This window comes from Lepisma saccharinum, chromosome 14 (genome assembly GCF_977018435.1).
Source record: "Lepisma saccharinum chromosome 14, izLepSacc3.1, whole genome shotgun sequence".
In the NCBI taxonomy this organism is placed as follows: Eukaryota; Metazoa; Arthropoda; class Insecta; order Zygentoma; family Lepismatidae; genus Lepisma; species Lepisma saccharinum.
The window spans coordinates 53,698,169-53,715,468 of NC_139242.1; the positions used below are offsets into that span (position 1 = coordinate 53,698,169).

At 38.8% G+C, this 17,300-nt stretch overlaps 1 protein-coding gene across 6 annotated transcripts in view; it reads right to left on the minus strand.

Annotated features, from left to right (window-relative positions):
- Positions 1-17,300, minus strand: part of ida (anaphase promoting complex subunit 5 ida) — a 45,119-nt gene that overhangs the window by 16,184 nt on the left and 11,635 nt on the right. For all 6 annotated transcript variants that reach the window (XM_083135613.1, XM_083135618.1, XM_083135612.1 and 3 more), the window contains 6 exons: positions 17,166-17,272; positions 15,430-15,637; positions 12,773-12,998; positions 9,507-9,675; positions 6,938-7,125; positions 1,361-1,475 (listed from right to left, as the gene is read on the minus strand). In XM_083135613.1, the coding sequence (XP_082991739.1) occupies positions 1,361-1,475; positions 6,938-7,125; positions 9,507-9,675; positions 12,773-12,998; positions 15,430-15,637; positions 17,166-17,272 (1,013 nt within the window). The remainder of the gene's footprint in view (positions 1-1,360; positions 1,476-6,937; positions 7,126-9,506; positions 9,676-12,772; positions 12,999-15,429; positions 15,638-17,165; positions 17,273-17,300) is intronic.

Sequence of the window (17,300 nt, forward strand, 5' to 3'; positions counted from 1 at the left end):
TTCGGGCGTCAGTTGTTTAGGCACCCACCAGGCACACAATTTCCAGAACAAGAGGCGTTTGGTAACAATGTCGTGCACGACTGAAATCTGTGGGAAATGGCTGTTGAGTTCCGTTATCGTGACACGACGATCCTCCAATATGCGCTGCTGCACCTGCTCCACAAGCTCGTCCATAACGGCCTGCACCAACGACGCACCATCTGCTTGCTCATGACGTCTGGCCCATACACCTGGCACAGCTGACAATGAATTTCGATCTGCTGTATGTTTTGTGCGATCAAGAACTTGGTCACCGAACGAACCTCACATGCGGCGGGAGATGGAATAAGAGCCCTCATGTTTCATCGCTGCCGTGATGCTACTGAGGACTTTCGGGAGGCATCTTCTAGGACATTCACTAGCCAGGGCATGTGCCTCTCACGCATGCGCAAAACCGGTTTCAATATGCATGACCTGCCACCTGTGGGTGAGTGGGACACGCCTAATATTTAATGGTAGGTGGTGAAAAGGAAGTTAAGAGGATTTTTTCCCCACTATTCCCAAATCTAAGAAAATAAATACACAACAAGATAAATTTTCAAGAATTAGCAGACCTATTATAGCTAGAGAGGTAATTATGAACTATTAAAAAAAATGGCCACAAGCATGAGTTTATGGTTTGGCAAAAATGTTATGACTATTTTAAGAAACATCACACTACAAGAATGAATGAATAATGAAAATGTACTGAATATTTAACATATTCAAGCTCTTTCCTTACATCAGTAGGTGGCCGCGGTGGCTCAGTCGGTAACGTGTCTGACTACCATGCTAAAGGTCCCGGGTTCGATCCCCGGCCGGTTCAAATCCGGGAACTTTTCTAACGATGGAAGCGGCCCCGACGTCCACCCAGCGTCGAATAACATGAGTACCTGGGGGAAACCCTGGGGGGGGGGGGGGGGGGTAAAGGCGGCCAGGGGCGTGATGCTGATCACATCACCCCACTCACGACCGGATCAAGAAAGTGTGGGGCGTTACCCCCACACCCCCTATATGCCTTCACGACGTGGTGCTATGCACAGGGGAACACTTTACTTTACTTTTTTTTCCTTACATCAGTTAACAATGAGAAACAAGTTCAGCAAAGGATTTACCAAAGTACACATTATGTCTGCATGACCTTAAAAATATTTACATAACAAGTGGTATTCTTTAGGAAGTAAATCAGGTTTCAAATTTCACTATGTAAGAACAAGGTAAACTGGGCCAAAGGAGTAGAAGAAAGCATGTTCAAGATACACTTGTACTAAAGTTGAGTACAGGATGATCCAGATAATTAGAAATAATTTTAAAATTACGGAACTTTTTAACTTAACCATACCTTATTATCATCACACAATTTGTACATCCAGGCAAGAGCATGTTGAAGACACACATTATCATTAGCCTCATGTGCCATGGTGATCGCTTCTTTCAAAGCAGCTTGGGCTTCTTTCCTTGGGGAAGAAACAAAAGAAAAATTCAATATTTTTCTTCAGTCATTACTGAGAAGGTTGATACTGCATTGATATCTATAAAAACAATAAAACGATGGTACAGAGTGTCCCACTCGTAAGGGGCCCTGGAAAAAGTGTTATAAAAATCTTAATAAAAGAGGATATGAAACCAAATTTGTACATGACATACCTTTATGGTTGAGAAATGAAGGTACATTACAAGAAGTGCTGGAAGTGACCTCCCCCCACCTGTATACACAGTTCAACACGGTGCTGCATGTTCGTGAATGTTCTCACATAACTCGTACACGTGGTACAGTGATGAAGTGTGGTTCCACTTGTCAGGATACGTGAACTCACAAAACACACATTTATGGAGTAGTGACAACCACATGCAATCGTTGAGGAACCCCTTCTGTCTCAGAATGTGGGCATGTTCTGTGCATTATCACAGCGGAGCATCATCCGGCCAATTTTTTTTTGACACTACTGTCAACAGCGATGTGTACCAGGTATTGTTTCATGAATTTGTGAACCAGTTGGATGACAAGGAACTGACACTTGGCTGGTACCAGTAAGATGGAACAACATGCCACACGTCTGATGCGAGTATGGCTGCGGTGGAATCATTTTTCCCTGACTGAGTGATTTCAAAAGGATTATGGCCCCCAAGGTCACCGGAATTGATCCCCCTGACTTTTTTCTGTGGGGTCACCTTAAAGGTAGTGTGTACAAGAACAAACCACGCACCAGCGACGAGTTACATGAGAACATCCGCCGTGAAATCCAGGCAGTCACACTGAATACTCTGGCAGCAATATTCACGAACATGCAGCGCCATGTTGAACTGTGTATACAGGTGGGGGGAGGTCACTTCCAGCACTTCTTGTAATGTACCTTCATTTCTCAACCATAAAGGTATGTCATGTACAAATTTGGTTTCATATCCTCTTTTATTAAGATTCTTATAACACTTTTTCTGGGGCCCCTTACGAGTGGGACACCCTGTAGAACTGCTCACTGCATTACAGAGTATATTTTAGGAATCAACCACTATCATACTTACATAAAATTTATGGATACTGTACAGTTTGTATTAAATGGTAAATATTTCATGAAAAACATCATTTCTTCTTTCTTTCTTCCCTTTCTTCCTTCTTTCCTTCTATGATTCATTGAACTCGGATGGGTTTTTACTAGAGCACAGTTAATACCACGTGGAACCGATACCAATACCGATGATAATAGTCTTACCAAATATCACCAACACTGATTACGATGTTTGAAATTGTAACAATCAAAAGACGTTCAAAAAATTGATGAATATTAATGTGTACATATTGCATTCTAATTATAAACATCAATTTATCAGAGTTTTCCATCAAAATATTCAAGAATAAGTATTAAAATACATCTCTATGTAATCAGAAAATACAATTTTTCCACACAATATTTGTGCTAAATAAATTTAAACTTAGAATTTTGTATAATTTCCAGGATAATTAAGACTCCGCGAAAATGCTATGAGACATTTTTGTGGTCCTTGGAAAAGTACCAGTCAGTATTGGTAAATAAAGTATAAACAATACTTTCCAATACTTATACCACCTGCATCAGCCGATACCGGTACATCGGCATCAGTATTGACTCAGCCTTAGTTCTTAACTAAGAAAAAGGAAGTTGCATATTGAAAATTTATTTTAAAACAACAGTACATTTTATATTATTAATAACACACACACACACACACACACACAAAACATATCAAATTAAACTGGTAATGGCACATGAACATCTCATTCATATAATCAGACCTAACAGTGTGAGAACAAATAACAGACTGCACTAACTCTTACACAAGATGGAAGCAAAAATGAGAATGCTCATTACTGACAACACATATAAATAACTAGCTTAGGATTCTTGGAGGGAATTTATTATGTGGTAAGAATCAACTTCCAGTAGAAACTGCAGCATTGAAGAATGTAAAAGGAGATAATTAGCCGAGTACATGAAAAAATACTTGGTTCATGGCATTTTGTTGAAACATCTGAATAGTACTATTGCAATTTATAGTATTACACTGCAAGATGTTGTGTGAACACTAATTACAGTGAAAACGTATTATATATTTTCCATGGGACTGTGTCTAAAAAGCTTATATTACAGGAAAATGTATAATGCAGGAAAATTTTATAACATATTGCCTTATTGAGAACACAGAGGTAAAATACGGGTGTATCATAAGTAATGGCACAAACTGACACAGTTGAAAGTACACGATAATAGAAGCAAAAAAGTCTCAGTAAACATGGGTCTCCAAACGAGCCTTTTTCAAGATTATTGCAAATGTGTGGTTACAAGCCGCCACTGACTTTATTGTTTGTAAACGTCATCCAGGTTGGTAAAATGTCTAATGTAAAAACCGAACAGCGAGTCAACATCAAGTTTCTTGTGAAACTGAAGAAATCAGCCACGGAAACATTTCAAATGTTAACCGAGGCTTATGGAGATGAAACTTTGTCTCATGCACGTGTGTTTCAATAGCATAAGCGGTTTTCGGAGGGAAGGGACAGTGTGGAAGATGATGAATGTGCTGGGCGTCCAAGGTCAGCAATTACAGACCAAAACATTGCCAAAGTTCGTGATGTGATCAGGGGGGACCGAAGATTGAGTGTTCGTGCAGTGGCGGAGTTGGTGAACTTGGATAGGGAATCTGTTCGATGCATTTTAATTGAGGAATTACACATGAGAAAGATTTGTGTGAAGGTTGTTCCAAAAGTTCTGTCCGATGACCAAAAACAGTGCCGTAAAGACGTGTGTGTGGACATGTTAGAACGTATTGCAAATGAGCCAAATTTGTTGGAATCTGTTGTAACTTGTGATGAAACATGGATTTTTACCTATGACCCTGAAAGTAAGCGCCAGTTGATGCAGTGGAAGTCTCCAGGATCCCCAAGACCAAAAAAATCACGCATGTCAAAATCAAAATTCAAGGCAATGTTAATTGTCTTCTTCGACATTAAGGAATTATAATGATTGAGTGGGTTCCCAATGGTCAGACTGTTAATCAACACTACTACATTGAAGTACTAATGAGACTTCGTGAAAAAAATTAGGAAAAAGAGGCCACAGTTGAGGAGTGATGGATGGCTGTTGCACCAGGACAATGCGCCCGCTCACACGGCCCTATCTGTAAAGCAGTTTCTGACCAGCAAAAACATTACTGTGATGGGGCATCCACCTTATTCACCTGATTTAGCCCCCTGTGACTTTTTTAATTCCTAAAGTTAAATCTTGCTTAAAGGGAACCCATTTTACCTCAGTTCAAGAGGTTCAGGCTAAAACGGAGAATCTCCTGAAGGGTCTTCCACAAACCTCGTTCCAGCATTGTTACCAGCAATGGCAGCACCGAATGCAGAAGTGTGTGAATGCTGAAGGGGACTACTTTGAAGGTGATAATATCACAGAGAACTGATTTTGTAAGTACACTCACTTTTTTGGAACAGTCTCGTTTTTCTTGTGTCACACCTCGTATTTGTATATTGAGGTGGGAAAACTGACAGTTCTTTCCGGAACATATTTTGCAATCGTGTTTTCCAAACTTCCTCCTTCCAACATGCCCATGCCACATATTCAAGTCCTGAGTTGACAGAGAAGCAATAAATGCTTGGTATTTATGATGCTGTTTTCGTTCAAGCTTAGATGGTGTGACTCACCAGAGATAAGGCACACGGTCGTCTTTGTTCTTGAATTTTGGAGTTTGCTTGCAGCAGGAGGTCCTGCTAAAGTGGGTCGGGTTGGGAGGGGGCGGGGTCAGATTTCTGTCACCTCTATGCTATAAATGGAATGCAGCTGGAAGCTAGGAAGAAGCATGGACAAAACAAAGCCGGATGAAAAGGCTCCCCCCTGCACTTTTAGGAGAGGCCTCACCAGAATCTGTCTGAGCAGTGAAGTGGAAGACTGTGTTTTGTGTTTTTTTCTCATTTTGTGCTTCCTGGGCTGTATTGAACTTGAGTTCGTAAAAAAAAAACAGAGTTTTAGATTTTGGCTCATTATTGAAATTGTATTGCACCCACAAACATGAAATAAGTTTCATTCTGTTTGGAAAGGTCCATTCGTTGAAAAAAAAGGCAAAAGTTTGGGTTTTCCTACCAAAATAGCAGGGGAAGAGGGGGCAAACTCCAATTTTTTATGTTTTTTTCATTGACATTTGGGGGATTCAGCCCACGCCCGTAACCCCCTCCCCCTGTGGTTGGGGCTTCCAAATTTTACACGGTTGCATGCGCTGATGTTCTAGCTGCAAAACAAAAGTTATCCGAAGTAGTGTGGTCCCATAGTGTCCGAGTGATAACAATTTTATGAGTAATATGCAAATTGGCTATTTTTTGTAAAAAAACAGAGATTTACATTTTGGCCCATTATTTAAATTTTATTGTACCCACAAACATGAAACAAGTTTCATTCTGTTGTGAAAGGTCCATTAGTTGAAAAAAAGGCAAAAGTTCGGGTTTTCTTCCCAAAATAACTGGAGAAGAGGGGGCAAACTCCACATTTTTATGTTTTTTTCATTGACATTCGGGGGATGCGACCCCCGCCCGTAAACCCCCCGTGGTTGGGGTTTCTAATTTTTACAAGATTGCATGCGCTGATGTTCTAGCTGCAAAACAAAAGTTATCCGAAATAGATTGGTCCAATAGTGCCAGAGTTATTACGATTTTTCTCCATTAAGTATACAAATTTAAATTTCACGCTAAAAAGCCTCGGCGACACTGGGCTTACTTTCGTCAGACCCGCGCAGCATACTAAAGGTTAAAGGAGGTGTTCAAAGAGTCATCCTTGCATCTGTATGCAATACCGTATGCGATTCCGCATTGAGTTTCGAATTCTTTCGAACACCGCCAGTTCATTTCGGAATTGGTCACAAGCATGTACAATACTCTGTACTGATTTTATCCATCCTGTTTGGTTACAACGCCACCTCTCGGAAATGATCTGTTTTGTCAACAAAGAGCAAACCTTGGAACACGCAAGGAATACAGCACTCGGTGTTTACAAAATGCAATCAGTGACAGCTTCTAACCACACATTCGCAATTATCTCGAAAACGGCTCGTTTGCAGACCCATGTTTACTGAGACTTTTTTGTTTCTATTATCATGTACTTTCAACTGTCTCAGTTTGCACCGTTACTTATGATACACCCTGTATATAAAGGGAGGAAAAGTAAAATCAAAGTTCCACTGAGTATCAGAAGACATTCAAGAATATTATATTGTGGTTAAAGGATCTGGTTTGATTTCTGACCCAGAGCCACATTGACATCAATACTGTGCCTTCAAACTTTCTTTTCTTTTCTCATTAAAATTAACGAGTTCTTGCTGTACAAACTGTATTAATTTTTCATTATGATTACATACACCTATTTTAAATTAAATTAAAAAAAAAAACAGTAAGTCTTACTTGTGTCCAAATTGAGCATGAAGTACAGCAAGGTTAAGGGCAGCATATCTGAATCCTTTTGACTTCTCCTCTTGGCTACTGCTTTTGCTGTCTGTGGTCAATGTGCTTCTGTCAAAACAATGGTACAAACTGTGCAGTGCCCCACAGAACTCCTTAACCCGTAAACAATTTAGGTAGCTTAGGTAATGCTGAGAAAAAAAATTAAAATACACACTTTCAATATACAAAAGTAATTATGTGGTAAGTCAAAAATATAATTTTATTGATTGAATTGCCTTATTTTACTCTGATTTTCCGCAAAGATAAGGCTGAATAGTGATAATATGAAAGGACAATCACAAACACACATGGCCAGGACACAACACAACTCAAACTCCACATAGGATTACACTGGCTGCGAGTCCAAGATGTACTACATTGAAGAGCGGTTGAGATTTGAATGTTTTCTTCACAAAGTGCCACCTCTTACACACCAAACATAATTTGAGATTATAAAATCTTTACTTACTTATGGTCTTATTATTTTAATAAAGTATGTGTTAATAATTCATATATTCAAAACTATTGTTAAATTTGTTGAGTTCAGGAGGAATAAAATTACAAGTTCAGGCATTACTTTGGTGTTCTTATAACTCCATGTTCTTTTTTTATATAATTTCAGTTATTTTTTGCACTCGGACAGAATATTTTTTAAATTGGTATCATTCGTATTAAGATTAAAGTGGCATATGATATTATCAGTTTTAACTAGAGGCCTGAATTTTTCAGTGTTATGTGAAAAAATGAGGTGTCATATTTCTCACCTTTCAATGTTTTTCCCAAGATTTCATGCTTTTAAAAAAACAAGCTATACTCACATTAAAAATTATAAAAGTTTTCCATCCTTAGTTATTCTCAATAATATTCTAATTATTATTCTACAGAACCTGAATGACAGAATTTCTCACAATTATTTGGGAAATATTTGTCTCTTCAATAATGGCTATGAAAAAGGCAAGTTAGTAGACTGAAAAATCTTAAATTTGATTATCAAACACCTTTTTTATTGTAAAGTATCAAGTGAGAAACTTTCAGGAATGGAAATAAACATGTAACAGTTGGGCTGAAAAGTTCGTAGGCTGACTCATAGATGGCGTTACTAGAATTAAATCCATGTGATTTTTACTTAGTACTAACCTTCAAAAGATACGTGTATAAATTTCACAGCTGCCGGATAATTAGTCCCTGAGATATAGCATTGTGAGTGAAGCAGCTTTTGTTATTGTGAAAAAATGGATAAAAAAGAATTTTGTGTGTTAATAAAGCATTGCTTTTTGGCGAAAAAAAAATACTGTTGAAGCCAAGGCTTGGCTTGATAAACATTATTCGGACTCTGCACCAGGAAAATCAACCGTTGAGAAGTGGTTTGCTAAATTTAAACGAGGCGAAATGAGCATCGAAGACGATGAATGCAGTGGACACCCCAAAGAGGCTGTTACCGACGAAAACATCAAAAAAGTCCACAAAATAATTTTAAATGATCGTAAAGTGAAGTTGATTGAGATAGCTGAGACTTTAAAAATATCAAAGGAACGTGTTGGACATATTGTGCATGAATATTTGAACATGTGAAAGCTGTGTGCAAAATGGGTGCCGCGCGTGCTCACAATCGATCAAAAGCAACAACGTTTTGATGATTCGGAGCAATGTTTAGCGATATTCAACCGTAATAAAATTGCTTCCCCATCCACCATATTCTCCAGATCTGGCCCCCAGTGACATTTTCCTGTTTGCAGACCTTAAAAGAATGCTCGCTGGAAAGAAATTTAGCACTGATGAAGAGGTAATCGCCGAAACTGAGGCCTATATTGAGGCTAAAGAGAAATCGTACTATAAAAATGGCATCGAAAAATTGTATGACCCCTATAATTGTTGTATCGCCCTCGAAGGCAACTATATTGAATAATAAAATCGAATTTTGTCAAAAAAATATTTTTTACTATGTTAGCCTACGAACGTTTCAGCCCAACTGTTATGCAAGAAACTATACCAACAAATGCAGAAATTTTCAAGTAAATACCCAAGAATATTACTGAATAACTTAATACTTGTGCAGCAGTAAGTAAATGCCAAATTTTCATGTTTTTTTTTTCACATGTGTAAAAAGAAGTGAAATTTACAAAAAAGTTCACGATTTACTATGCACACAAAATCAGTTCAGCTTTCAACTTACACAATTATAACCATTTTCAAGCCACAATCAACCCTTTTGTTTGTTTGTTTGCTTTAGGCTGATTGCAAAAGCTACTAGAACTGCATGGTGAGGCAAAAGTCTCCATGCAATTCTTTATTGAAAATTAGCTCCCCCCATTTTTTCAGATAACGAAAGCTTACACACAAGCTTTGATGTCACAAAATGTGTTCAAACATGGTTTCCAACCCTGCCAGTAAAATGATGTAAATATGTTCTGTTTAGTTAGAGACATATGCACATGTTACCTGAAGAAGAAGAAGACGAAGAGCTAATTCCCAATACAAATATGTTTGTATGGAGAGTTTTCCCTTACACTGAATTATTAGCAGTACTCACAGCTTCGGCAAACTCAGGATTAGCTCTCAGGAGATCTCGTATATGCTCTTGTAACTGAGGGGCTGGCAGGGCTGAACTCTCATTGATTTGCATTAGTGATGCTTGCTGGGCAATGAAAAGTTCAGCCTGTCTTCTTGACCATCGTCCACAGTCAATGTCACGATAACCACTACAATAAAGAGAAAACATGAATTAATGTGCACAAACACTTACACACCAATGGCTGATGATTAAACCATGCTTCGTGGAAAAATAAGAGGGCTGGATCATAAGTAATGGAAACACTTCTATAATTGTGAAATGGCTTTATTATCATGGGGAAAACCACTTACATTTCTTCAATGTATACCACCTCTTGTAACAGTTCTGGAAGGTATCACACACCATCAGTGCATCCATCTCTGTTGATGTCCCGAAGCAGGCCCGTAGCCAGAATTGATCTAGAGGGGGGGGGGGCTCACGGGTTATCAGGGGGGGCTTTGTATATCAAGTCCATTTTTCAAAAGTTTAACAGTGTTAAATGAAGGTAAATTATGTGTAGGGGGAGAGGGGGGTCATTAAGTTACATAAAGTTTAGAAATATCACACAAATACTACATTTTTCTGTATATTTTAAAATATCACTTAAGGTGTTAATTGGCTGCTGCTGAAATCATCCCTTACTACACACTCCATACTACGTTTGATGATACAGATATTTATATTTCACAAGAAAAGATTCACATATCCAATCATAGTGCCTATCGTATATTCCACTCCCTGGCCGAAACAATAAATCTCCCCTTCATTCCCAAAACTTGGGAGCTGTTAACCTTTGACACAGATGCGCGAGGGAATTTGCATAATGACATCAAAGTCACGGATTTCTGTATAAATGGGAAGTCTCAACAGGGTTAATGAAGGTACAGATAATTTGATTGAATTTGAAATTTAAAATTTTGGGTGCGTCAGCACTGAGGCTATTTTGCACCCGTCACATTATGCGGTGTCCAGCCCCTTACCATAACACATAACAAAACTATAGTGCCGTATAACGAAAATCTTAAAATATTCTTACTTCGGTTAAAAGGTGAGGCTGTAAAGGGGCACTCAGCACACAAATGGACAACAAACAGGACAACATACAGAATTATACTGGTCATAGGGTCAGTCGCCAGAAACTCGTTAGTCTGCCAAAAGCAGTCCAGGGTGTACTATGTGGAAGTGAGGTTGACAATTGGGTGTATTACGTGGAAGAATCACCCCTTGCACCCCGAAGGTACAGATAAAGAAGCTGCCCTGTGAATAAACTTTCTGAAGTCTAGAGAAGAGAATCTCCTAAATACTTGCAGCTACTTAAGACTTCTTATAAATAAGATGAACGAATGTAATAGCTGCTGTTCATGCTCCCTGAATTTATCCTTCACCAAAGTTGTGAGAAAAATAATTTCTGTTGTCTACATTTTCACTTTTCACTGCAAACAAATTACAAAAAATAGTTTTACCAAATGTCAAGGGGGCTGACCCCAGTGCCAGAGGGGGCTGAGCCCCCCCCACTGGCCTCTGCCTGGCTACGGGCCTGTCCCGAAGTGAACACCCTGCAGCACCCAAGTCAGAAAGTAGGCCTACCTAACACTTGCAACGCTCAGTTACTGTGGTTAGGTTGCATGCCTTAAGTTAAAATAAGCACATATTTGGAACAATCATATCATTTCAGGGAAAATATTGGAACATCTCGCAGCACCCCTGTAAGCCAGCCATGGCACCCTAGTGCACAGCGGCACACACTTCAGGAACTACTGCCTTATGGCATGGACAATCACATCCCTTGAAGTGGTTTCTTCATTCTGGTGAAGAGAGAGTAATTGTACACAGTCATATCAGGTGAGTATGGCAGATGTTCCAGTACCTCCCATTGTTAGTGAAAGAGAGTAGACACAGCATTTGCAGTGAGACTCCTTGCATTGTCATGGAACATGATGGGATTCATTTCCAAGTATCACCTCTTTGAAGGTGGTGTTCCAAAAAATTGCAGGAGTATGCAGCATTTACAGCCATTGAGGTACAGCATGGTGTAGTATGACTCCCATGGATGTCATATGCCACAAAGTGCAGGATGCACTTTCTTTGGACGAGGAGAGCAGGCATGATTCCATTCATGTGATTGGTTAATCAAGCATAGTTCACATGAAAGACTGTAGGTTTTGTCCTTTCCAAGGAAGTCTTCCCCTTCCCTCTGGCTCAGCAAGTCCTGTGCAACTTCATAATGGTATCATTGCACTTCCATAGTTTCATTGGGGTATCCAACATGCTGCATTTTGCAGTATCCAAGAATGGTGTGGAGAATGTGAGGCATGGTTTTATAGCATATGTCTAGTTTGATGGCTGAGTCACAGGTAGAAGATCAGCAATCAACATCCAGCAGAAGAGCAAAGAACTGAATTTTTTTTTGTCAACAAGGGAGTTGTTCTGAACGGGACCTATCATGAACAGCAGTCAAGCATTCACAGAAGAGTTTGACCCATCGTGCCTTTGTACAATACGGCAATGCTGCGCCACATGCTTCATGCAGTCCTCGACAACAATCTTGTGCACTTATGCAACTTCATTTCCTTATCCAGGAGTGTTTTTCCAGGTTCATAAGAATGCCATTAGGACACTTGCATTTAAAGGCATCACACAATGCAACCAAACCTCATACAACCATCACCACTTGCTGCACTATCTCGTCTCACACTTCACTATCAGTTCCACGAACCCTATGGCCATCTGACTCTCGACTGTCATGGGACAGCAGTATTGCAGCTACTTTTTATCCAACTCTTGTAAATTACAGTAAAACAATACGGATGTTTCCTATATATGAATTTAAGGGTGTTTCAATGTTCTATACCTGAAGGCCCTATTGTCCTTGGATCCCTTCCTAAGAAGTGGGGACGGACTGAAATGAAATTATTGCTGATACCAATAAGTAATGCTATAAAATGTAGTGATAATTAATATTCTACTGATCTGATATGAAAATTGAAATGTTCATTGGGGATATGAACTTTATCTAATCAGGTCACTGCAATGGGTTTTACTTTGAAATAGAGACTGCATGTGGTGGAATTTTGCCTGGTAGTGTCTTGTAATATAGAAGTACTGGGTTTGAGGCACATTACACAGTGATTTGAATCCCACTTCAAACAGTAGGCCCAGTCCCAATTGGCCTGAACTTAACATGGACTTGAAAATAAACAACAAGAAGAAAACAATGAAGTCACTAAATAAGTTACAGCACTTACACTTTATTGAATGAGGTATCTAGAGGCTCTTTGTCAATGCTGGACCCTTCCTCACTGATCAAAGACATCTCCACATCTTTTCCTGCAGGATGAGATTCGCGCTTGATGCATGAACCTTTCCTGGCTTTCCCATTGTCATAGTAGAACTTAAAAGCCTGGTACACCTTTACAACTTGGGAGAACGATAACTTGTCAAAGAATACTATTATGCATCGCAAATACAGACCTAAAATAACAAAAAATTGTAATTATAAATGCTGTATTTCTGCTTAGTTTATAACTAGTCCACTTTCTGCTACTGATAAGTCAATTGGTATTAGAGCTACGTCTTAAACTGGAATTTGTACTATTGGAATATTTTCTCACTCAAATCAAATTGAGGACCCTGTGATTACAAAGAGAAAGTTTATTGGCAAAGTACACAACGATGGAGTTGATGTTCAAATGGTGCGCCATTCTTCATGTTAAAGCTGGTTTGCATCTATCCTATTTTGTGCTGTAACATAAAATTGTATCAAATACAATACAGGGCATATGTTCATATACACATATGTCAGCGTATATATATGAGCACAACTGGTTTCTCTTTTGTTGTGTAATATCTCATTACGTACATAAATTTTGTACTAAAATAAGTTTATTTTTCAAGAACTTCAGTCTGAGATCCAGAACTCTGAGAATATTCCCTCTCATACTCAGACCTAGTCATGCTAGATAAGTTGATTGCAAGGTTCATCAACAAAGATCACCAGTGAAGGTTACAAGTTCAGCAGCACACCAGTTACAGGATTTGCTAGGCTCTGGAGGGGGATAACCTGTACATAATTGAAAGCAAAGATAACGTAGAACAAACAAGAAAAAGTATGTACTTGATAAACACCAAAAGTCTAAAAGTAGGGTCTTTTTTCTATGCATGGCGAAATGATGCAAGATATCACACACTGGATAAATATTACCGTACATGTGTTTGAAACAAGGACACACAAACAAACACTACAGGCTTATTTTAATTCCTATGTAATAATGAAAATTCTTACCTTGTGTGTTCTTGAATTTCTTCCTTGAGAGTTTGCAATGCTCACATTATATCTCCCCTCAAGTTAACTTTTTCCCTCTCTTCTCCATTAGAAGTGGTGTGGGAGGCATGGCAGTAACTCCCTCACTACCACAATACATCCTTCCCACTCCAATCAAGCAAAGGAAATAAAAAGCATGTCTATTTCTACAGTGCCTTTCATGGTCAAGTTGGCTTTGGAGCAGCAGCTAGCACTGGGCAGTGAAAGCACATCTGCTGGCATTTAGACCCACAGCTGTACGCTAACCTTGGCACTGCCACATAGCTGGTGCTCAGTTTGCGTGTTTGTGAAGTCTTATGTTGTTAATAAGTGTTTTAGATTGTTTTGTTTTAGTTTATGTATTACTGATGCTTTTCTGCAGTCTAATAATGTCATGCCATACATAAAATTTTAAAATACAAATTTTTATGCACAATTCTTACATCATTACAAATTCCTGTAGAGAAGTTAGAAAGCATTTTGAGACAGTGTTCGTAAACTTGTGAACAAATTTAGGTAAACAGGGTTTGTTCTTGATAACAAGCAAAGGGTGAAATGGCATGTGCTTACTGAGGAGAAACTACATGACGTTGGAGCACGATTGGTTTGTAATATACTCCTAAAAAATTCCTCCGGTGCCTTGCACAATAAACAGGACATTTTTATGGCATCTGCGTGGTGAGCTACCAAACTTTAAAAACTGAAGCCATACATTAGAAGAATTGAAATAAAACATCAGGAGAAAATTGAGGCAATTTCAAAAGAGGAACTTATACATGTTAGTTAAAATTTACAGAAAAATTGCCATAAATTTGTTTGAAGCAGGAGGACATTTCCAACAACTTTTGTAACAAGATACATAAATAAATAAAGTAAAGTGCTCGTCTGTGCTTAGCACCACGCCATGAAAATGTATAGAAGGTGTGCCCACACTTTCTTGATCACGGCCGAAGGTGAGGGTGATGTGATGTGATCAGCACCATGCCCCTGGCTGCCTTTTCCCCCCAGTGCCCTCCAGGTACCCACTTTATACGATGCTGGGTGGGCACCGGAGCTGCTTGAACAGGTGGAAAAAATCCCAGTTCTCCCCCACCAGGGATCTAACACAGGTCTCTCGCATGGAAGTCAGATGCCCTAAGGACTGAGCTACTGGGGCTCAGTACGTGCTCATTTTAATCGTTAACTGTCAATGTAATTGTACGAGCTTATTTCATTACATAGCTAGTGGTTCCAGTTACGGGGACGTTGCATCCAGTTTGCCAGCAGATGCACTCTTACTGCTCTGCATCCTAGCCTTCGCTTCACGGACAACTCGACCGTGATAACCGCTGTACCTCATGGGTAAATTACAATGGTGAGGATAATGAACTGATGAAATGGTTAATACAATGGAACATCCATGCCTTACCCATAATTTGGACCTGATGTCTTCTTCACTCCACCACAAGTTTAAGTGTTTTACCTTGGTCCCCAGAAAAATGTAAAATCGAGGTTTCATTGTATTACATCACTACTTTATATACCCTTTTAAGATGTTTAGTCTTTTATGCTGTAACATAAAGGTTTTGCAGACATTAACACACAGTTTAAGGCAAATCCTACCTAAAGTACTGGTCTTCTTAATAATGTGTGTAATGTGTGATGGTTCCATGAGCTGCGACAAACTCTGAATAAGATCCAAAAGACCAGCCACACCTTCCTGGTACACCTCTTCCAACTTTGTATTGAACTGCACAATGCACGCAGGAAGTATTTTGTATTTTTCTGATGTCAGTAGTTCTTGCAGTTCATGAAGCTCCATATCAGGACACTGTGGGTGCAAAAAAGACAATACAGACTTATAATGAAAGATAGTACACCTGATACTGTGAAACTTGATAGCTTAAAAAATGATCTGAACAAACATAAGTATGATTAAATTTCATTTGAAATATGGTATATTGGTATAAATTAAAACATCAATAATTTTTCTCAAGATCAGATAACTATACAAAAAGCAGAAATGTATTTCTTCTGTGTGAAAATTAGGTAACAAAAGTAGATTGTGTGTTTAATAACATTTGTTTTAATGTTTTCCTAAGTTTAGGTTTTTAAGTCCACTTTTATGGACAGATAGGCTAATCAGGACTGGACCTTCAGTTTAAAGTGGGATCTGAACCACTATATGCATTTTTTAACTTCTTTGCAGGACAATTTTGTATCATTAAGTGAATTTTGTTACAGTTAATGGACAACAGTGTTTTGTTGAAGTGAAGCCCAAGCACTTGAAACAAAATTGACAGTGGGGAGCAAATTTGGTTCAGGAGGTGTCAGTTTCTATTTCATTTATGTTACCAGTGCCAATAAATATAAAGTTTAGCAATAATTATCTGACCCCATATACAATGGAGAACATTTCATGGATCTGAAAAATCCATTTGCTTCCTTGATAGGACCATGGTTCATTGATTGAATTAAATTTTTTTTGGGTACATCAGCACTTAGGCTATTTTGCACCCATCCCATGACACGAGTCCAGCCCCTTACATTATCGAAAATATAACTGTAATGTTGGAGACTAAAATATTCTGACGTTAAAAGCTGAGGCTGTAAAGGGGCACTCAGCACACACAAGGACAAAAGACAGGACAACACACAGTACTACGAAGATTATACTGGCTGTAGGCCCAAACACCAGAGCCTCGTTAGTCTGCAAAATACAATCCAGGGTGTACTATGTGGAAATGAGGTTGACAATTGGGTGTCTACATGGAAGAGTCACCCCTGATATGACCATGGATCCAATAGGTTTTGTCTTAGCAAGAGAAATAACAAAAATATGGTGCATGTGAATGACATCACGCGGAGTACAACTGTGCACTGGAACAGAAATAAGCAATTTGAAACACAAACTACCATATGCCAAGTACTACTGAAATTGTACTTACATTAGATACAATTTCACTAAATAAAATTCACAGTAAAATGCTGAAAACAATAAAACCACTACTCCAAATGAATGAATGTGGGTATATTACATTGCTTTTCTGTCGCTTTTGACTAATGGCGATGAACACTGTTCTAAGTGGAGGGAGATGTGGGGAAATGATGTTACTCAAAGCAAATATCTTCACACCTAAAATTTTTCACTTCAAGCACTGAATAAAACAATGCACTAAATTGCTGAGAAAGCTGATTTCAGAGATGCATGAAAGAAATGAGAAATCCTAAAGCTGAGTTATGCAAAAATCTACCAGAAATCTTATACTAAATGCAAAAAAAGCAACAAATGAAACTCATAAACAATCGAAAATTGTCATGTAAAGTTGTTTTAACATGAAGCTGGATGTAGGCCTCACCTGAATTAGTTTCAACATCAACATGCAGAAGTCCCTCCTATGACGAGGCTCTATACTGGGTGATGATGTTCTTTCTTCAAACTCACTCATGTGTTCAGATTGAGCAGCTGCAAGAATAACACTGGGATCACTCTC